We start from the raw sequence: 22,514 nt of genomic DNA on the forward strand, positions 1-22,514 counted from the left end.
CTTTAAAGTCCACAACCTTAGTTTTCAATAATAATTTTTTTGGCCTTATAAAGTAAATGTCATTTCTGGGAATTAAACTGAAGAAGCACTTTTCATTCTAGCAAATTGCTTCATTCTAGTCACTTGACATGTTCTTTTCCTCTAAAAAAAAAGACATGAGGGCGGCCCCGGTGGCTCAGCGGTTTAGCGCTGCCGTCAGCCCAGGGTGGGATCCTAGAGACCCGGGATCGAGTTCCACGTCGGGCTCCCTGCATGGAGCCTGCTTCTCCCTTGCCTGTGTCTCTGCCACACTCTGTGTGTGTGTGTGTGTGTGTGTGTGTGTGTGTGTGTCTCTCATTAATGAATAAATAAAATCTTAAAAAAAAAAAGTTCAGGTTTTCCCCAAATTTAATGGGAAATCATTGAAAAGTCCTGCAAAAGTAATGATAATATCAGGTTAGAAGAGAAATACTATAATAGGAGCAATGAGAAAAATATCTGTTGTTGGGTTTTCTTATTATATAATGACATTTATCATCAATTTCTTGGATTTCCCACTAAGATTCCAATGTTAATGAAGTTGGTTGAATATTTTTCTACTCTAAAAAAATTAGTCTCAACTACAGGTAAAATTTTATAAAAAGGTACTTCTAATTCAGTTTTAGTGACCAGCACTAGGCAATGTGCACTTAAGCACACACATGTAGACAGACACACACCTCCATCAATACACACCTGAAACACTGAAATAGCACATACACTGACCAAAATCACAATTCTAACATCCACTTTAGGAGCTAAGCGCCTGCTGTAGTAGTGGTAGTAATGGCTATAGTACTCTTCTGGGTGATCCAGCATGTAGTCATAATCTTTTCGAGTTTCTTCATCCTGTAAAATAAGATACCCAATTTCATAGGATAGTTCATAAAATGGCCTTAGTTTATAACTTGTTAAGTCAAACAATTTTATAACCATGTAAGATTAATGTGAATAAAAGAAATGAAACTATCAAAATCAAAAAATTCCCCACCACTCTTCAAAAGCACACATAAATTTGTTTCTAGAACTTTAATATAAGGTATAAGCATAATAAAAGTAATCTCCCCAAATTCTTAAGTGTGTTAGTCCTCCTGGAAAAAGAAAAACATTTTAATAACAACCAGGCCATTTTAGCCAGTGTTATGGTGCTAATGAGGATACTGTGTTCTTGTAACTTCAGAACATGTTATACCTACTTTTGATAATTGTTGAAAGAACAAATGTTTATCTCTATTACAGATATTCACAATCATTTTCCAGCCTTGTGCAGAAAGTTTTCTGTTGAAAGCAATGATTAAGACAATAAAAAGCAGACGAAGCCAGTCTGTGTCTATAAAACTGAATTATGCTTATCTCAAAAAACTACTGATGCAGTATAACGATGAAAGTTTAACTCTGTGACTTCAAATGATATTTTTAGCCTCTCTGAGCCTCATTCTTCCTCATTTGTAAAACGAGATAATATCTGCTCTAATTTTATTAGTTGACTATCAAATGACATTATACAAAAACATATTACAAATATATAATACATATTATAAAACTATTATAACATACTGTTACAGCCCAGTTCATAAATAACGTAACATACACATCTTTCTTAATCATACAAACATGTTGAAGAAAAATCTCGGCATTTTGAAAAGCTGCTCTGAGTCTAAAGTTGCAAATTCTTAACTAAAGGCATTTCAAAATCTACAGCTAGTGCTTTCCTACTGCACAAAGAGACTCTGGGGCCTATTCAGGACCCCCGGAGTCCTCCAATACGCAGTTTCTTAGGTTTAAAATAGGTCTGTTAATGACAAAATTTCCTCTGTACCCATTAAATCATATATTTTCTATTAAGAAATCTGATTTGTGGGGTGGCACAGTCGGTTAAGCACCTGACTTGGTTTCGGCTCAAGTTATGATCTCAGGGACCTAATATGGAGCCCTACGTCAGGCTCCGCACTCAGCATGGAGTCTGCTTGTTCCTCTCTTTCTGTTCCTTCCCCTGCGTGCTCACTCTCTCTCTCATAAATAAATAATCTTAAAAAAAAATAATTCTGAATCTGAGCACACTCTCAGTGACAATTCTCTTAGATTTAGTACATTCAAAATATTTTTAAACTCTGACTAGAATTTGAAACTAGATAAACTAGTATCTAGTAGAATTAGATGTAAATATATTTAAGGTCTATTCCATAGCGCTATATGGAGGGCCACTATGAGAACTGTTATAAAGGAGGGCCGAGTTCAGGCTCTCATCATTTTCAAATTTACTCCCTGAATGTCTTTTTCTGTCAAAAAAAAATTTCTTGGGGCAATTGCCAAACACCTCAATTGCCAATCCATTATTCTTTCTATAAGCCATTATCATATTTTAGAGCTCTAACCTAAAGATGGTAAAACTTTATAGGTCATATAGAGTTCTGAAGACTTGAAGACTAAAGCTCCATCTTTTGCTGTATCTCATTTTGGGTACTTCAAGACATCTTTTAAGATTTTTTTCTATTCCCCCTCCAGTTTTTGCCTTTTGGACTAATTTTATTTTATTTTTTTTAAGATTTTATTTATTTATTCATGAGAGACACAGAGAGAGAGAGAGAGAGAGGCAGAGACACAGGCAGAGGGAGAAGCAGGCTCCATGCAGGGATGCAGGGAGCCTGACGTGGGACTCGATCCTGGGTCTCCAGGATCACGCCCTGGACCCAAGGCAGCGCTAAACCACTGAGCCACTGGGGAAATCTCTGACTTTTTAATTTGGCCTCCCAATCTTGGCAGATGCCCTTTGAAATGTATTTCTTCAAATATGATTCTTCTCCTTGCTCCAACTAGATTCCAGGTAATTTTGAAGCTAACTGCCATACCGAGATCAGATTCCTAAAACCTCTAGCATCATTATCTATACAGAGCCCTGTGCCAGCCTGACTGTACTCCTGGTTAAAGTATACAGCAAGATCTTTGAGTGTCATTGAAATCTGCTATGTGAATGTCATGGATCCAATAGCTATTATCCATCCTTCTCTTCTCTAAGGGAAGGTCACAGTCCATAGAATCCAGATATCCCTATTCAAACATTTCACCCAGATCTTCCACCAGGGTCACCATCTTCTCACTGGTCCCTACCCGTGTGACTTACTCCATTGAGTCTTAAGCTCCTCTAACAGGATGGTCAACTATGTTGACCATAGTGGCAGATGTTCCAGCAACCAGCCACTCCAAAATCTGTACCTTGTGTCTGGCCTCTCTACTGCAACCAGGGTCCTCTAAGGAGTCCTCAAATTAAATAATTCTCACAGAAGGTTTCAGGATCAAGTCTGACTTCTCTTAGGGTGGTTTTCTTTTCCTTGGGGTCACAATAAATTTAAGTTCCTGTCATGATTAAAGACAAGAAAGTATGGCCACCTCCTGTTATAGCATTTAATCTTTACTTGGGTATACAGCTTTCTCTACAGAATGAAGAAAATTATTTTAAGTTGAGGCATGCATAATACTCTTTGGAAGGTGTTCAGGGTTGGCACAAATTGGAGTTAGTTCTCAACAGTCTAAATCAAAATCTTACTCTCTGGTAACATACAAAATTAAGAATTAACCTAGTAAGAACACAAGGATACCAGGAATATTAGCAAAAAAGAAAAGACCAGAGAACTGGACCCAATTGAGAGCTACAGGTATATACTTATTTGAAAACCATTATACTTATTTTTTCTTCTACCCATCTTGAACTCAGGTACTCCCACAATTTTTTCTTCATCTTCAATGCTTCCCCATGGCTAATACAGGAAGTTAAAATTTCTTTGGCATGAAACAAGACCTTCATAACTAGTCCACTCTTAACTAGCAACATCTCATTACTTGCCCCTCTTTTGCCCCATAGCAAACATCAGATAGTAATTTTTGCAATTTGGTTTGTTCTTCTGGTACAGCACACTCTTTCATACCTATGTCTGAACATATAATTAATTCTCTCTACCTCAAATACCCATCCCTTTCTTCCAAACCCACAATTCATCCTTTAGGACACAAATATTACTGCTCCAGAGTTAGACCACTCTTATTACACATGTACCTATTTATTATAGCACTTATCACATTGTAATCATGTTTTTTCATTTCCTTGAATGAGAATTTCTGGAAGTAGGTAGGGTAACTGACACATTAATCTCTGTATATCCAAGGCCTACCACAGTGCCTGGCATTCAGTAAATGTCATTTTAAAAATGAGTAAAATTTTGTAAAGGTTCTCCCTCGCTATAAACATCCCTTGTGCCCCACGGGTCTCTAATCTCATCAGGAAGGCTGGATGGGTGATTATTTTACAAAACCTTTGGTTTAGCAGAAATGACTATTTGATTTCATGGCTTATGAAAACATGCTACTGTGGCTAAAACGGCTTAAACCTTAAAACAGTTTAATGTCTTACCTTTCAATAAGGTAGTACTTTTTCTTTCAGCAATTTTGTGGATCTTAAGGTCCCAGGGTCAGGAGATTCCAACTTCTTTCCAAAACCAAAACCTTTATACTTGTTTCTTCCTCCTCTCTGTCCTGAGCCTTGACAAGCAGGGCAATAAGCTCCTTGTTTCTAATCTCTACAGGAAAAAATGGTGCTTCTGCTGGTGTCCATTCCATTCCCAATCCTCTTGGGCACATGCAGGAGGACTGGAACATAACCACCAATATCTAGATCAAAAGTGAACAAGAGGAAACCCACAAGCAAAGAAAGCACTGAATCCTTCCTTCTCTTATGAAAATGATCATTCTCCCCCCTCCCCAGAGGCAAAAATATATTCTGTTCTTGCCCTTGAAAGAAATAATGAACTGTTTGATCTCAATATACATAAGTTGCAATAATTTGATATTGCAGCCACTTTTACATTAAAAATTTTTAGTTACACAGATAGTAGAAACCAACGGTTTTAGGATGTTAAAAGCCAGGAATCAATAATATATGAAAACATAATAATATTTTGTTCATTTTCTTTTTTAAATTCTTTATTTAAATTCAATTTAGTTAGCATATACTGTATTATTAGTTTCAGGGGTAGAATTTAGTGATTCATCAGTTGCATATAACACCCAGTGCTCATTATATCTAGTGCCTTCCTTAATGCCCATCATCCAATTACCTCATCTCCCCACCCACCTCTCCTTTAGCAACCCTAGAGGGTTTGTTTCCTATACTTAAGTCTCTTATGGTTTGCCTCCCTCTCTGTTTTTATATTATTTTATTTTTCCTTCCCTTCCCCTATGTTCCTCTGTTTTGTTTTTTTAATTCCACATACAAGTGAAATCACATGGTATTTGTCTTTCTCGGACTTATTTCGCTTAGGACAATACCCTCTAGTTCCATCACTGTGAATGGCAAGATTTCATTATTTTTGATGGTTAAGTAATATTCCATTGTGTGTGTATGTGTGTTTGTATGTGTGTGTACACACACGTTTTCTTTATCCATTCGTTGATGAACACCTGGGCTTTTTCCATACTCTGGCTATTGTGGACAATTGATGCTATAAACACTGAGGTGCAGGTGCCCCTTCAAATCACTATATCCTTTGGATAAATACCTAGAAGTGCAATGGCTGGGCTGTAACGTAGCTCTATATTGAACTTTTTGAAGAACCTATGTACTGTTTTCCAAAGTGGTTAGACCAGTTTGCATTCCCACCAATAGCATGAGGGTTGTACCCCTTTGTCTGCATCCTCACCAACATCTGTTGTTTCCTGAGTTGTTAATTTTAGCCATGCTGACTGGTATGAGGTGGTATCTCATTGTGGTTTTGATTTGTATTTCTCAGATGCTGAGTGATGTTGAGCATGTTTTTCATGTGTCTATTGTCCATTTGTATGTTTCCTTTGGAAAAATGTCTGCTCATTTCTTCTGCCCATTTCTTGACTGGATTTTTTTGTTTTTTGGGGTATTGAGTTTGACACGTTCTTTATAGATTTTGGATACTAGCTCTTTATCGGATAAGACATTTGCAAGTATCTTCTCCCATTCCATAGGTTGCCTTTTAGTTTTGTTGACAAATTCCTTTGCTGTACAAAAGCTTTTTATCTTGATAAAGTCTCAATAGTTCATTTTCCTTTGTTTCTCTTGCCTTTGGAGATGTGTCTAGTAATAAGCTGCTGTGGCCAAGGTCAAAGAGGTCACTGCCTGCCTTCTCCTCTAGGATTCTAATGGATTCCTATCTCATATTTAGGTCTTTCATCCATTTTGAGTCTATTTTTGTGTAAGAAAATGGCCCATTTGTCCCAAAACCATTTGTTAAACTTTTTTCCATTGGATATTTTTTCCTGCTTTGTCAAAGATTAGTTGACCATAGAGCTGAGGGTTCTCTATTCTATTGATCTATGTATCTGTTTTTATGTCAGTACCACACTGTCTTGATGATTACAGCTTTGTAATACACCTTGAAGTCCAGAATGTGATGCCTCCTGCTTTGCTTTTCTTTTTCAGCATTACTTTGGCTATTTGGGGTCTTTTCTGGTTCCCTACAAATTTTAGGATTGTTTGTTCCAGTTCTGTGAAAAATGTTGATGGTGTTTTGATAGGGATTGCACTGAATGTATAGACTGCTCTGGGTAGCATAGACATTTTAACAATATTTGTCTTTCCAATCCATGAGTGTGGAAAGGTTTTCCATTTCTCTGTGTTCTCTTCAATTTCTTTCAAGAGTATTTTTTTTAAGACTTTATCCATTTATTCATGAGAGACACACAGAGAGAGAGAGGCAGAGACACAGGCAGAGGGAGAAGCAGGCTCCAGGCAGGGAGCCCGATGTGGGACTCGATCCCGGGTCTCCAGGATCACGGCCTTGGGCTGAAGGCAGGCACTAAACTACTGAGCCACCCAGGGATCCCTCTTTCATGAGTATTCTATAGTTTTCTGAGTATAGATCCTTTGCCTCTTTAGTTAGGCTAATCCCTAGGTATCTTATGGGTTTTGGTACAATTGTAAATGGGACTGATCCCTTGATTTCTCTTTTTTTCTGCCTCAGTGTATAGAAATGCAACTGATTTCTGTACATTGATTTTATATCCTGCAATTTTGATGAATTCCTATATGAGTTCTAGTAATTTTTGGGTGGAGTCTTGGGTTTTCCACATAGAATACCATGTCATCTATGAAGAGTGACTATTTGACTTCCTCTTTGCTGATTTGGATGCCTTTTATTTTTGTTTTCTGTACAAAAAAACAGATTTCCAGTACAATGTTGAACACCAGTGGCGAGAGCGGACATCCTTGTCATGTTCCTGTGACCTTATGGGAGAAGCTCTGTTTTTCTCTGTTAAGGATGATATTTGCTGTTAGTTTTTTGTATACGGCTTTTATGATACTGAGATATGTTCCCTCTATCCCTACACAATGGAGAGTTTTTAACAAGAAAGGATGCTGTATTTTGTCAAATGCTTCTTCTGCATCTACTGAGAGAATCATACAGTTCTTGTTCTTTATTTTATTGATGTGGTGTTATCACACTGATTGATTTGTGAACGTTGAACTACCATTGCACTTCAGGAATAAATCCCACCTGGTCATACTGAATAATCCTTTTTTTTTTTTCTTAAAGATTTTATTTATTTATTCATAAGAGAGACTTAGAAGCAGTGAGATAGGCAGAGGGAGAAACAGGCTGCCTGGGAGAACCCTGATATGGGACTCAATCCCAGGACCCTGGGATCATGACCTGAGCTGCAGGTAGACACTCAACCACTGAGCCACCCAGGCATCCCAAATAATCCTTTTAATGTACTGTTGGAAAAATAATAATAATAATAATATACTGTTGGACCCTATTAGCTGATACCAGGGTGAGAATTTTTGCATCCATGTTCACCAGGGATATTGGTCTGTTATTCTCCTTTTCAGTGGGGTCCTTGTCTTGTTTTGGGATTAAAATAATGCTGGCCTCACAGAATGAGTTTGGAGGTTTTCGTTCCATTTCTATTTTTTGAAAGAGTTTCAGAAGAACAGCTATTAAATTTTTCTTTAAATGTTTGATAGAATTCTGCTGGGAGACCATCCAGCCCTGGACTCTTACTTGTTGGGAGATTTCTGATTACTACTTCAATTTCTTTGCTGGTTATGAGTATGTTCAGATTTTCTATTTCTTCCTGATTCAGTTTTGGTAGTTTTTATGTTTCTTAGGAATGCATTCATTTTTTCCAGATTGCCTACTTTGTTAGCATACTATATGCCAACTTGCTCATAATATTCTCTGATAATTGTATTTCTTAGGTGTTGGTTATGATCTCTCCTCTTTCATTTATGATTTTATTTGAGTCCTTTTTCTTTTCTTTTTGGTAAGTCTGGCTAGCGGTTTATCAATCTTATTCTTTCATGGAACCAGGTCCTAGTTTTGTTGATCTGTTCTACTGTTCTTTTGGTTTCTATTTCTATTGATTTCTGCTCTAATCTTTATTATTTCTCTTCTGTTGGATTTAGGCTTTATTTGCTGTTCTTTTTTAAGGTTTTTTTTTTTTAAAGATTTATTTTTATTTAGTTATGATAGACAGAGAGAGAGAGAGAGAGGCAGAGACACAGGCAGAGGGAGAAGCAGGCTCCATGCCGGGAGCCCGATGCGGGACCCGATCCCGGGACTCCAGGATCGCGCCCTGGGCCAAAGGCAGGCGCGAAACCACTGAGCCACCCAGGGATCCCCATCTTTAAGTTTTTTTATTTTAGACAGAAAGAGAACAACCGTGTGAGCAGGGGGAGGGGCAGAGAAAGAAGGGGAGAGTCGCAGACTCATCCCTGAGTGGTAAGCCTGATGTTTGACCCCAGGCCCCAGATCATGACCTAAGCTGAGATCAAGAATCAGCTGCTTAGCTGATTGAGCCACCCAGTGCCCTATTTACTGTTCTTTTTTCAGCTTTTTCAGGTGGTGTATTTGAGACTTTTCTTGTTTCTTAAGAAAGGCCTTTACTGTTATATATTTCCTTCTTGGACCACTTTTGCTGCATCTCAAAGGTTCTAAACTGTTTTCTGAAAGTGTTTTCACTTTAATTTGCTTCCATGTATTTTTTAAATTATTTAATTTCCTGGTTAACCCATTCATCTTTAAGTAGGATGCTCCTTAACCTCCATGTATTTGTAGTCCTTCCAAATTTTTTCTTGTGGATGACTTCTAGTTTTAAAGCATTGTGGTCTGAAAATATGCATGGTATAATCTCAATCTTTTTGTACTAGTTGAGACCTTATGTATGGCCCAGTATGTGATCTATTCTGGAGAATGTTCCATATGTACTTAAAAGGAATGTGTATTCTGTTGCTTTAGGATGGGATATTCTGAATATATCTGGTATATATCTGGTCCAGTGTGTCATTCAAAACCCTTGTTATTATCAACAAGTTTCTTTAATTTTGTTATTAACTGGTTTATATATTTGGCTGCTCCCAAGTTAGGGGCATACATATGTACAACTGTTAATCTTCTTGTCTGGTAGACCCCTTTATTTTAATACAGTGCCCTTCTTCATCTCTCATTATAGTCTTTGGTTTAAAATCTAGTTTGTCTGAGATAATGATGATTACTCCAGCTTTCTTTTGATGTCCAGTGGCATGATAAATGGTTCTTCACTTCTTCACTTTTTTTTTTTTTTCCACTTCTTCACTTTCAATCTGGAGGTGTCTTTAGGGTATGAAATGTGTCTCTTGTAAACAGCTTATCAATGGGTCTTGTTTTTTAATCCCTTCTGATACCCTATGTCTTTTGATTGGAGCATTTAGTCTATTTACCTTCAAAATAAATATTGAAAGATATGAATTTAGTGCCATTGTATTCCCCGTAAAGTTGATGTTCCTGTAGACTGTCTCCATTCCTTTCTGGTCTTTGTTACTTTCGGGGTCTCTCTTCACTTAAAAGATCCCCTTTAATATTTCTTGTGGGGCTGGTTTAGTGTTCACAAATTCCTTTAAGTTTTTGTCTTGGAAACTCTTTATCTCTCCTTCTATTCTGAATGACAGCCTTGCTGGATAAAGTATTCTTGGCTGCATTTTTCCCATTTAGCCTGTTGAACAGATCATGCCAGTCCTTTCTGGCCTGCCATGTCTCTGTGGACAGGTCTGCTGCCTGCCTTATGTTTCTATCCTTGCAGGGTAACAACCTCTTGTCCTGAGGTACTTTCAGAATTTTCTCTTTATCTTTGAAATTTGCAAACTTACTATTTTATGTTGAGGTGTTGACCTATTTTTATTGACTTGGGGGGGGGGTTCTCTGTGCCTCCTGGACTTAAGTGTGTTTCCTTACCCAGATTATGGAAGTTCTCTGCTATAATTTGTTCAAATAAACCTTTGCCCTTCTCTTCCACTCTTCAAATTCTGAGAGCCTATTATCCGGACATTGTTTTGCTTTACAGAATCGGTGAGTTCTCTAAATCTCCCTTCATGATCCAGTAGTTGTCTTTCTTTTTAGCTTCCTTATTTTCCATCATTTTACCTTCTATATCACTCACTTTCTCTTCTGCCTCATTCATCCTTTTTATAGCCTCCATTTGGGACTGCATCTCAGTAATAGCATTCTTCATTGCAGCCTGACTAGACTTTAGTTCTTTTATTTCTATAGTAAGGGATTCTCTAGTGTCTTCTATGCTTTTTCCAAGCCCACTAGTATCTTTATAATCATTGTTTTAAATTCTAGGTCAGACATCTTACTTATATCCATATTGATTAAATCCCTAGCAGTGAGTACTACCTCCTGTCCTTTCTTTTGGGGTGAATTTCTCCATTTTATCATTTTTGTCCAGAAAAGAAAAGAAAAGAAGAAAGAGAAAAAACAATAACAGAAAAAAAAAAAAAGTAAACCAGAAAAAAACAAAAACAAAACACTAGATCCTAGGTGTGTTTTGATCTGCTTGTTAAAAGAAACTAGATCCCAATATAAGAGAGAAAGAAAACATATATATACACACACACATATATACAAAAAAATACAATGAAAAGAAATATATATACAATGCATATAAAAAATGAATTAAAAAAGAATAGAAAAAATTAGAAAATAACTGAAAAAATAATACTGGAAAAGACTAAAGAATAAAAAATAAAAAACATGAATGCTATATACTGTTTTCTCTAAGAGCTGAAGCTTTGTAGCCCTCTATGATCAGTAAACTGGGTGCAAGCCACTTGTTCCTGCTGGTCTTCTGGGGGAGGGGCCTGTTGCACTGATTCTCAAGTACTCCTCCCTAGTGGAAATGCATCTGTTGTCGAGGACAGGGCTCAGTGTAAGCCACTCTGCGTCCCACTATGTGGTGGTGTTTTGCTCCCTAAAGGATTTCAGCACCAATCAGTGGAAAAAAACTGGCAGTGCCCTCTCTCTAGCCCTGGAGTTTAAAGTTCGCACCAGTGAACTCTCACAGAAAAGCAGTCTAATCACTCTTTTCTCCCTTGTTTCTGTCTAAACTCTGTGTTCACCCAGGCTGTGACCAAGCGTTTTTTAACTCAGGCACACCACTGAGTTTCAGAACTCAAATTTTACAGACTCCTGCTAAATAGGCCTGTGCTTTCCTCTCACCACGCTCCTGCCTTTTGCTAGACCCCTGCCAGAGGAGTGGTCATGTGACTCTGCAGCAGTTCCTAGTTTATGGCAACCCAGAGCACAAAGCTGGTGCCTAGACTCACTGTTTTCAGCCAGCTTCTCCACTCTTGTGCCTGGGAAGTCTGCCACACTTGGGCACCCCTGTTCCTTTTATGATCCCAGGGATCCCGATACCAAGCTGTCCCATCTGGGATTCCAGCCCACTTCGCCACCTGTGCACCTTTAAGCCCCCACTGTAGCAGACTTCTAGAAGTTCTGATTTTGTGCTCTGCTGCTTATAATACTTTGTGGTGGCCTCCTTAAGCAGGCTCCCTTCCCTCCACTGTATCCCGTGATATATCCCAGATTCAAGTATCCTCACCTCCTACCTTCCAAAAAGTGGTGGCTTTTCTATTTGCAGAATTGCAGCATTTCTTTTCTCAGATCTCCCAACTGATTTTGCAGATGTTCAGGATGATTTGATATCTAGCTATATTTGAGGGAGTAGACAAACTTGGGGTCCCCTAATCCTCTGCTCTCTTAATTCTATTTTGTTCATTCTTAAAAATATGTATTAATCCCATTGGGGCACCTGGGTGGCACAGCCAGTTGAGTGGTTTTGGCTCAGGTCATGATCTCAGGATTGTGGGATCAGGCCCCATGTCGGGCTCAGTACAGAGTCTGCTTGGGACTCTCTTTCCCTCTCCCTATCAAAAAAAAAAAAATCTTTATTTTTTTATATATATCCTATTTTAAAAGAAATATACATATACAAATAATCCTTTAAAAAAAAGGGGGGGGGATCCCTGGGTGGTGCAGCGGTTTGGCGCCTGCCTTTGGCCCAGGGCGTGATCCTGGAGACCCGGGATCGAGTCCCACGTCGGGCTCCCGGTACATGGAGCCTGCTTCTCCCTCTGCCTGTGTCTCTGCCTCTCTCTCTCTCCCTCTGTGACTATCATAAATAAATAAAAAATAAAAAATAAATTAAAAAAAAAAAAAAAAAAAACGTAGGGCAGCCCCGGTGGCACAGTGGTTTTGGCGCCACCTGCAGCCTTGGGTATGATTCTGGAGACCCGGGATCGAGTCCCACATCGGGCTCCCTGCGCAGAGCCTGCTTCTCCCTCTGTCTGTGTCTCTGCCTCTCTCTCTCTGTGTCTATGAATAAATAAATAAAATCTTAAAAAAATATATAAAATAACATTTGTTTCCCTAAATTTTTTTCTAAGCCACTACATCCTACTAAAAGAGGAAGAAAATTAACTATGTTTTATTTCTCTTCTTGTTCCTTGCCCCCTAGTCACTAGTACAATTGTCTTCTCATATGTCTTCTGTCTACATGTGGCCTCAACAACTTCCATGATTTGCAGTGTCACCTAAATACTAGTGACACACAGATTTGCTTTTCCTGTGTCCTCCTATTTTCAAATAGGTCCTAATCATTTCCTAAATGTAACATAAATATCCCAGAGTAAACATGCTCAAAACCCAAATCTATCCATCCGTATCTCAGTTAATAGTATAGTATCACCATCTACTCGGTTACTTGAATTTTTAGAAACCTTAGTTATTTCCAATTCAGCGAATAATTATGCAAGGCATTAAGCCTTCTGCTGGACTCAAAGGAGGATAAAAAGACGAATAAGATAATGTTCTGGTCTCAAGAACTCTCCCTTCTAGATGAATCTAGCAAGCAAGAAAAATGGAATTTGATGTGCTGGGGGAAAAGGAGTAACTGCCTGAGATCAAGGTAATGGGATCCAGAGCAGAGAAGACGGGAGTACTGGATCTTAAAAAGTAGGATGTAGTAAAACTTATTCCAAACAAAGGTAACAGCAAGTGTTAAGATACAGAAGCATCAACGAATAGGATGGATTCATTGGAACTTGAGCACTAGGGAAATTTAAGAAGGTGTAGTAAGTATGGCCAGGAAGACTGGTTTGGATAAGAACTATAGAGAGGATCTTATAAGCCTGCTAAAGTGATAGTGTTATTGTCTGTGCTACTCAAAAACAAAATGTTTTGAAGTATGAGAACAATAACACTGAGTAAATGTGTTTATTTTTGAAAGCGAACTCTGACAATATTGTAAAGAATGGAATGACGGAGAAGGATTTTAGAGACTAAGAAGTAGAATAATTAGGAGTTTAAGAACCAATCATGTAGAGGATTAACAGTGAAGTTTCTAATTATAGTCCCTATGTGGACCATGTACTCTGACATAAAGAATTAAGGAACAGGGCATCAAGTCTTGAGAAGATGCTGGGAACATGGTGGAAGATTCTGAAATAGGGTGAACAAAATTACTGGAATCTTTTTAATTCCTGGAGCCTCTAAGATTATCTATTCCTGTAGGAGGGGTGTGCCTCTCTAGAGATTGAAGTAATTTGTAGAAAACTGGAATACAAATAATTCTTGTTTACAGAAAGACAAACTGTGTCCGTTGGAATACAACTGATTATTGCCTTATCATATTAGCCAGTTTTACAGGCATGTTAGTGTTCCCTGTTGGACTATGAATGTGTGACACTTTTTCTCTTTTGAATTGGTTTTAATATCTTACTGGTGCCTTCATTAATTAATTAAATAAAACCTGACAGATGTTCATTTTGTGCTTGTGTAAGAGTCATGATTATATCCTTTTTCAAAGCATATGCTTTGGGGTACCTGGGTGGCTCAGTTCATTAAGCGTCCTACTCTTGATTTTGGCTCAGGTCATGACCTAAGAGTGGTGAGGTCAGCCCCACACCATGCTCTGTGCACAACATGGAATCTGCTTCTCTCCTTCCTCACTCTCTGCCCCTTCCCCACCCCATGGGTGCACACTCTCTCTCAAGTAAATAAATAAACGTTAAAAAAAAAAGTATGCTTTAAAAAAAAAGTATGCTTTTTTTTAAAGATTTTATTTATTTATTCATGAGAGACACAGAGAGAGAGCGAGCGAGAGAGAGAGAGAGAGAGAGAGAGAGAGAGGCAGAGACACAGGCAGAGGGAGAAGCAGGCTCCATGCAGGGAGCCTGATGTGGGACTTGATCCTGGGTCTCCAGGATCACGCCCTGGACTGAAGGTGGCGCTTAAACTGCTGAGCCACTGGGGCTGCCCAAAAAAGTATGCTTTAATAAACATAGCAAGATTGGTTTCCAAAATGTTTAATTTAGGGTAACTGTGCTACAAATGAAACACAACTGAAAATATGAACCTAGGGAACACACAGATTTTAGAGTTGTCACAGATAGGAATTTCATCAGGAAGAGCTTAGAAAACAAAAAGAAAAGAGTACCCACCCAAAGGAGAGAACTCTAAGGAAAAGGAATGTTTAAGGTGTAGGCAGAAGAAAAGAAGATTATAAAGACTGAAAGGAAATGAGTAGAAAGATACGAGAAAAAGGAGAGAATAACACTGAGGGAGTTAAGGGAGAGCAGCTTAAACAGCTACATGATCAACAACCTCAAATGCCACAAATAGTGCCAGGAGGGAGAAATAAAGAGCAGCAATTAAATCTGACCTGTCAGACTACAACAGCTTGAAAGAAAAGGAGATGAGGCGAAGACAGCCAACAGTTTAAAAAAAAAAAAAGAAGAAGAAGAAAATTTTGACTATAGCCTTAAAAGAAGCAAGATTAAGCAAACTATACTGTAAAATACACCAACAAGAGGTTTTCAAGTTACCAAAGAGGAATGATGGGATTCCAAAAAATGGCGGAAGGAAAAGAATTCAGTCAAGAACCTCCCTGCCTTCCCCAAACCATTCTCAATATTGTTCCCAGAATTTTCCTTCTGAAAGAAACATATGATTGCATTATTTCTCTCACTATTCAATACATAAAGTTCAAATTCCTGAACACAGATTAAAGGGTTGTTCATCATCAAATCCCAAACTATGTTCTAGTCTCCTGAAACATTCTCCCTACCATGCATCTGACAGGTTTCTAACCTAGTAGTAGATCCTCTAATATCTGTGAAGAATGTAATAGGGTGTTTGTGCTGTGAATATCTCAAAATTTTCTTTTATCTGTGATAAATCCACACAAGCTAAATTAAAATCTCAAGTGCTCCGTTTCTGGCCAGAATTATATCAACTCAGTAGTTTTTATGTTAATCAGAAGCTCTGATTGGTTGTTGATAACATCGTGTGTAGGACATCACAGAATTAAAATTGAACACATTTGGTGTACAGCCAACCTTTGCCTTAAGTGGGGAATAACAGCTGAAATTAAGGTAAAAAAAATAAGTAACACTTGTGGATTCACAGCAGAAATAGTGAATGTGGTACATAAAGTACCACACCCTTATTCTGGGCCTGTGGGAGAAATCACTATCAAACACCTCATCTTTCCCACTAAACTCAGACAAGACCTCAAAACCTTTACAAGTGTTCCAGGGAGTCATGACAATCAGAGTTGACAGTGAAATGAAAACTATCTGCCATCAAGCTTACTTAGTTTCACTATTTATTGGCATCCCATCTGTAATAGAAATTTACGTTTTTTATTCTTTTTATAAATGCCCAATTATTATGAACGACTGATTAATCTGAATAGATGCTGAAAAAGAAAAACAATAATACTAAGAAGCCACAGTTAATTGTTTTTCTCCAAAACAAAGAGTCCTTCAGAGAAACATAATAAAAGTGATCACTGGTGGAAAAAACACTATTATAGTACCTAACAAAACTACATCTCGTTCCCAGAACAAGTCTTGCCTATTCACGACTCCATGTTTTTGTTGATCAACTTTTCCCTCTACCAGAAATGTCCCTTCATTGTCAACATTTTGGCAACTGTTCTAAATCCAGATCAAAGAGTACATTCTTCTCCAATCCCCAATCTCCAATACAATAATTGTATCCTCTCAGTGCTGTAATATAATCTACACATATCTTTATTGTATAACTTAAATAAATAATAACCAAACAGTAAGTATCTGTCTCCTTGTTTATGTTAAAGGCAAGAACTGTGCCTTCTTCATTGTTATGGCTTCCTCCCCAGCACCTACCTCAGTACCAATTACAAAAAGGATTGAATTGAATAGAATAAACTAGAAAAGAATAATGAACAGTAACATAAAAGGGCAGGTTATTCATAATGCCCCCCTTATGCCAAATTCTTCATAAGTCCTAAAGCCCTGCTACACATCAATCAGACTGATAAAAAGAAACTGAAGTGTTCTTGTGACTGACTTCCTCTGCCAAGACAAGGCTAGAGTAGTAAAAGGCTCTTGCCACGTATCTCTTACCCCATCAGATAACCTTCATGCCAGTAATACTGCAAGACCTTTTGTGTTCTCCTTTTGTGATTTTGCAAAATGCTGTCAAATTCTATTTTCCCATGCTCAAATGTTCAAAGTGCATTCTTTCCACCTGCTCCCGCATCTGTTCCCTCATCTGTTTATTTCTATGCCATCCTTATTTCATCTACTTCATGCAACTCTTATCTATATTAGTGTCCTCACATAAAAAAACAGAATTTCTCCTTAAAAAATAGAAGTGCAACTTTTCTCTCATGTGGGAAAATTTTTCATTGATAGCCATCCAATCTACTTTATCTGTGCCACTCTTTAAACCTACAACTAATGTAGGGTAAAATGCCAAAATAGGCTTCCCATAACGATGTCAAAATGTCAGAAATCCACTGAATCTATCTCCAGATACCAGTTTTCATTTAACAAACATTCATTATCTGATGTGCCAGACACTGGGCTAGGTGCCATGGATATACAAACAAGAAGGCAAGGAGATGGTTTAGTGGAGAGGGGAGGCCACTCAGTATTTACAGTGCAGTGTGATAAGTGCTATATCCACATAAAAAGATCCAATGTTGACACAGCAAATGAGTCCATTATTTAACTTCCAAAGTCCATGAATTCCCTGAATCCCCAGTAGTCAAATATAATAAATACTATTTCATTGTCTTAACTTTGCTTGTATTATGAAGCCGATGTAACAGTGTGTGAAATCATAATGGTCTGAAGTCCAGCTGAGAACTGTAATTTTAAGTTATTCGAGAATATAAACTAAGCATGACTGGATGAAAGCATCTGACCATGGCCTTCGCCTTCCATTATTACCCATCCTTCTTCCTCTAGTTTTCCTCAATCTCTCGATGCAGGTAGGCAGGTAGGATCTGTGACAGTATCTTCTAGTCTTACCAACTGTATTTAAGTCGTTAGGGTACTTATTTCTTAACAACCACCATGAACCCCCCCCCAAGAGGCATTTATTTGACCAAGACAACCTCAGACTCATAAATCTACTATATTTCACAAATATAAATTCCCATTTTGGTGATGTACATATTACCAACATTCAGAGCTCCTTGGTTATTAGAGGTTTTCATGAACACCACTATAAGGTTAATACAGCTTCTTATTCTTAATCACAAACATTAAAAATATTGAGACTTAAACTAATAAGAGAAATTAAAAGGTCATCAAAAAATTATGGGGGGAGGGGGGACCTCCGTGGCACAGTCGGTTGAGCCTCTACTCTTGGTTTTGGCTCAGGTTGTGATCTCAGGGTGGTGAGATCGAGCCCTGTGTTGGGCTCTATGCTCAGGGTGGAGTGCTGGAGATTCTTTCTCTCCCTGTCCCTCTGTCCCTCCCTACCCCACACGTGGGCACGGGCGCGCTGTTATCTCCGTCTCTAAAATAAATAAATAAATCTTTTTAAAAAATTAATGAGGGAAGGAAAAAAAAAAGACTCCTAGCTCGGTGCACTTACAGCTCAATTATTTCAGATTTCAAAACAGGAACAATTTCCGTTAGATACACCGTTTCAGAGATGGAACCTGTGCATTTTAGGAAACAAACAAAATCAGCTGCTTCTTCCATATGCCAGCAATAAGGAGGACAGTCTTCCCAAGTCCATCCCTCCTTTTTGGCTGGCTCTGTAGAGAAGTACACCTTTCTGGGACGCCTGGGTGGCTCAGCAGTGGAGCGTCTGCCTTCAGCCCAGGGCGTGATCCCAGGATCTGGGATCAAGTCCCACGTTGGGGTCCTTGCAGGAAGCCTACTTCTCCCTCTGCCTGTGTCTCTGCCTCTCTCTCTATGTGTGTGTGTCTCATGAATAAATAAAACCTCGAACCTTAAAAAAAAAAGAGAGAGAAGAGAGAGAGAGAGAAGTACACCTTTCATAGAGTTTACTGTTATTCTTTATGGAGAAAGATATAGTGTGTAACAAAAACAGCAAACAAATGAAGAGGACCTATGTAGGCATCTGCTACCTCCATGAGACGGTATGTAGAATTCTATCTAGGCTTCTGCATCTCCTCTTTATTCCAGAGTCACTGGAGCTCATCAACCTCTCCCACTATTCTATTTGACCTGCTCTCAGCCAAGGCCATCTGGGCCTCTTGCCCTCATTTCAGCCTGCAGATATAATTCAAGTAAAGCAGTGGTTACATTCTCATTGCCTCAAGGGGATAATTTGGAAGGCTGAGGCTTTCCAAATTGGATGACCCCAGTTCATTAAATCTTTGCATTACCCAGAAATGAAATCTCTGGAAGCTTACTCCCAGTTTTCCATTATGACAGATATAATCTGACCACCCTGTTTGTTTTTAATAACTTCCACATATAGCAAATCAAAGTCCTTTTCCTTATTCCAGGAGAATGCAATGAAGTCCCAAAAGGAAAGTTTCTGGAAGTCTTCCACCTAGAAATCCATCTCTGTAACTTTTAAATAGCTTTCATGGAGCTCAGCTAGGTCTGATTTTCTTTTTTTTTTTTTTAATTTTTATTTATTTATGATAGTCACAGAGAGAGAGAGAGAGGCAGAGACATATGCAGAGGGAGAAGCAGGCTCCATGCACCGGGAGCCCGATGTGGGATTGGATCCCGGGTCTCCAGGATCGCGCCCTGGGCCAAAGGCAGGCGCTAAACCGCTGCGCCACCCAGGGATCCCCTAGGTCTGATTTTCAAGGGTCCAAACCATCCCCAGACATCCCTTTGCTTTGACAGTTACACCGCATGGGGTGAGGAAACCACAAGCACATTCTCTTGCTCCCTCCTCCATCGGTGTAACTCCAATTCTTGTTTCCTGTTTGGAGACATTTATAGTACCACAAACCTCTTGCTGGAATCAAAATTAAAAAACTACTTTCTCCAGGCGTCCCAGGTTTTAACTGCCCAGAAGTGGACAAATGATTTTACCGAGCTTTTATTAGCTGACAAATCACACTAAAACTTTAGGGGCAGAAACTTTTAGAGGCAACCATTCATATCAGCCTCCAAATTTGTCTCTTCAAGAAAATGGCAAGAACAGAGTCTTAGGGTTCCTCCCACCGAGAATTTCTCTATTGTCTCTCTTTCTTGGTTCATGTCTTACTAACACACTCACCACTGTCTGCCAAACCTACCCATCTCCAGCCCCAGGAGAAGGCAACAGTTGCCAAGGTTTCTTCTGCCCTCTCTTCTGGAAGTTCTCCAGCCTCCCAGGGCTTCCTTATGTGCCACCAGAGCCTTCTGGCTGCTTGTCTGGTCCACTACCTTTCCCTACTGCAGAAGAACAAAGGTTGGGACTTTAAATGCTGAGTTGCCCTGGATGGAGAAGTTCTTTCTCATTTTTCTGAAGTCTTTCCTCAATCACTCTGTATCCTAAATAATAAGCAAGTAAACCCTCTGGCAGCCCAGCCCCCACCCATTCTTCAGTCAGCTGCCAAGAAGAAATAGTCTCACCAACAATAGGGAGAATACAGTGAACTTGGCATATCCATTAACAGGACTCCATGTTACATAAAGTGCTCTGGAAAGCATGGGTGAAGAGCCTTTAACTCTTTTAATTCAGTATTTTCAGCTCTGGAAAACTAATCTGGACAAACAATCCATGGTTAAATTATAGTATACCCATTCAAAGTAGTCCTTAAAAACAGATTACACAGCAACATGAAAAACTTTGCCTGAAAAAAAAAAAAAAAACGGGGGGTGGTGGTGGAAAGAAACAATGACAATCGCTGTCACATTAGCATGATGGGGCCCTTCAAGCAGTAACACATCAAATGTGATTTGTACCTTGTGATTCCTTATACGGCTTGATATCTGCAGTAGCCCAAGAAAACGGAACAGGCTACGTCTCCCCATCCCCAAAGAGCTCGATAAAACTTTTGTCAAATGACTACACCTATATTCACAACATTTCTTCCTGGCAGAAAGTCTGAGCCTTGAACCCCAAGTCATTAAGCACCTATTTCCAGGTCTTATATGGGGGATTTCTCACATGTATTCAATTCTCATGATAACCCTGTGAGGAGGTATCAGGGCTTTAATTCTGCATATGAAGAAACCGCTACTGTGACATATTAAGTCACTATCCAAGGTCACACTGGGGTGTAGGAGCCAAGAGTCAAACATCCGGTCTTCTGACTGCTTGTTCATTGTTCTTCTTAGTGTTTTTCCAGGTCCTTAAACCCCAGCTAAATGTCACATTTATTTTTACTTTTTAAAAAGATCTAACTTATTTATTTAGAGAGAGAGCGAAACAGGACGTGGGGAGAGAGAGAATCCCAAGTAGACTCCCCGCTGAGCACCAGCCGGTCTCCCCACACTGACACTGAGCCACAGGCCAAAATCAAGAGTCCGACGCCCCCCACGCCCCCACGGGGCCACCCAGACGCCCCTAAATGTCACATTTAATACCATCCCCAGAAATCAAGTTCTTGTCATGTCAGGTTGGCGCCACCACCGTCATTCAGTATCGGAGGCCTTTCCGATCACCCTGCTTTCCAAGCGTGAGCTGCACGTTTCTCACGCTGCTTTCGCGAAACTGTACGATGCCCAAAGCTTTGCGTAACAAAAAGTGCCGCAAAAAGGAGAGGGCTGTGGGGTCCTCCACGCCCGGAGGGGGCTCCCACCTTGGTTCCTTCGCAGGGCCACGCGGGACGTGGCGACCATCCCAGGGGTGGCGGCGGCGGCGGCGGCGGCGGCGGCGGCGGCGGCCGCGCCGGCGCCGGGTCTCCGAGAACCTGTCCCCGCCGCCCTCCCGCGCCCCCGGACCTCACCTTCAGAGTCTCGTAGGCGGTCGCCACCAGCAGGAAGGCCTCCTCGGCGCTCTGCGGCGTCCGCCCGGGGCCCTGGTCGCCGGGCTCAGGCCGGTAGCGGTCGGGGTGGTAGCGCCGGGCCAGCTGGCGGTAGGCCCGCGCGATCTCCGCCTTGCCCGCCGCGCGGCTCACGCCCAGCACCTCGTAGCAGTCCCGCGGGCCGCAGTACAGCCCCTCCACCAGGGCGCCCGCGGGCCGCGCCAGCAGCAGCGCCAGCAGCAGCGGCGGCAGCAGCGCCAACCAGCAGCGGCCCGCAGCGCCGGCGGCCCGGCGCCGAGCGAGCGGCGCCACCATCCCGGCCTCGGCCGCGGCTCCGGCTCCGCCGGCCCAGCCGCCCTCCCGCACTCCGCGGCGCGCCGGCCTCGGCCGCCCCGACCCAGCTCCACGTCAGCAGGCGGCGCCTCCGCGCAGGCGCACCGCAACCACTTCCTTCACGACCGTTGCTAGGGGAGCGGGACGCCCCCGCCGCCGGCCGCTTCCGGCGTGAGGCTGCCTGCCTTCCGGCCGCGGCGGCCGGGGTCCGCTCTCCCGCGGGTCCGGAGCGGGGCTCAGGGCGCAGGCGCGCGGGCCGCCGTGTCCCGTCCGCCGCGGCCTCCGCAAGCGGGCTTGCCTTTCTTTCTTTTTTTTAAGATTTCACTTATTTATTCATGAGAGACACAGAGAGAGAGAGAGACGGGCAGAGGGAGAAGCAGGCTCCGTGCAGGGAGCCCGACGCGGGACTCGATCACGGGACCCCGGGGTCACGCCCTGGGCTGCAGGCAGAAGCTCCACCCCTGAGCCCCCGGCGCCCCGAGCGCTCTCTTCTGCGTGGTTCCTTGGCCCGCGGCATTGCGTAGTCTGGCCCTCGTGCCGTCGGATGATCCACCTGAAGATGTGTGCGCAGAATTTTAAAGCCGAGGCCCCCGCCCGGACGCCTTCCTTTCACTGACCTCATGCCGTCTTTCCAAAAGGAGGATGAATTTAGA

At 40.9% G+C, this 22,514-nt stretch overlaps 1 protein-coding gene and 1 long non-coding RNA gene across 2 annotated transcripts in view; one reads left to right on the forward strand and one right to left on the reverse strand.

The window, feature by feature from the left end:
* Positions 1 to 8,484, forward strand: part of LOC129494667 (uncharacterized) — a 22,168-nt gene extending 13,684 nt beyond the window's left edge. Inside the window, exon 2 of the long non-coding RNA XR_008661372.1 lies at positions 7,203 to 8,484. This is a non-coding gene — a long non-coding RNA (uncharacterized LOC129494667). The remainder of the gene's footprint in view (positions 1 to 7,202) is intronic.
* DNAJC25 (DnaJ heat shock protein family (Hsp40) member C25) overlaps positions 1 to 21,892 on the reverse strand; it is a 26,935-nt gene extending 5,043 nt beyond the window's left edge. The window contains exons 1-2 of the mRNA XM_055301549.1: positions 21,511 to 21,892; positions 715 to 867 (exon numbers count right to left, since the gene is read on the reverse strand). Of these exons, the coding sequence (XP_055157524.1) occupies positions 715 to 867; positions 21,511 to 21,843 (486 nt within the window). The 5' untranslated portion in view covers positions 21,844 to 21,892. The remainder of the gene's footprint in view (positions 1 to 714; positions 868 to 21,510) is intronic.
* Between the last annotated feature and the right edge of the window lie 622 nt (positions 21,893 to 22,514).

The sequence above is a fragment of the Nyctereutes procyonoides genome, unplaced genomic scaffold (genome assembly GCF_905146905.1).
Source record: "Nyctereutes procyonoides isolate TBG_1078 unplaced genomic scaffold, NYPRO_anot_genome, whole genome shotgun sequence".
In the NCBI taxonomy this organism is placed as follows: Eukaryota; Metazoa; Chordata; class Mammalia; order Carnivora; family Canidae; genus Nyctereutes; species Nyctereutes procyonoides.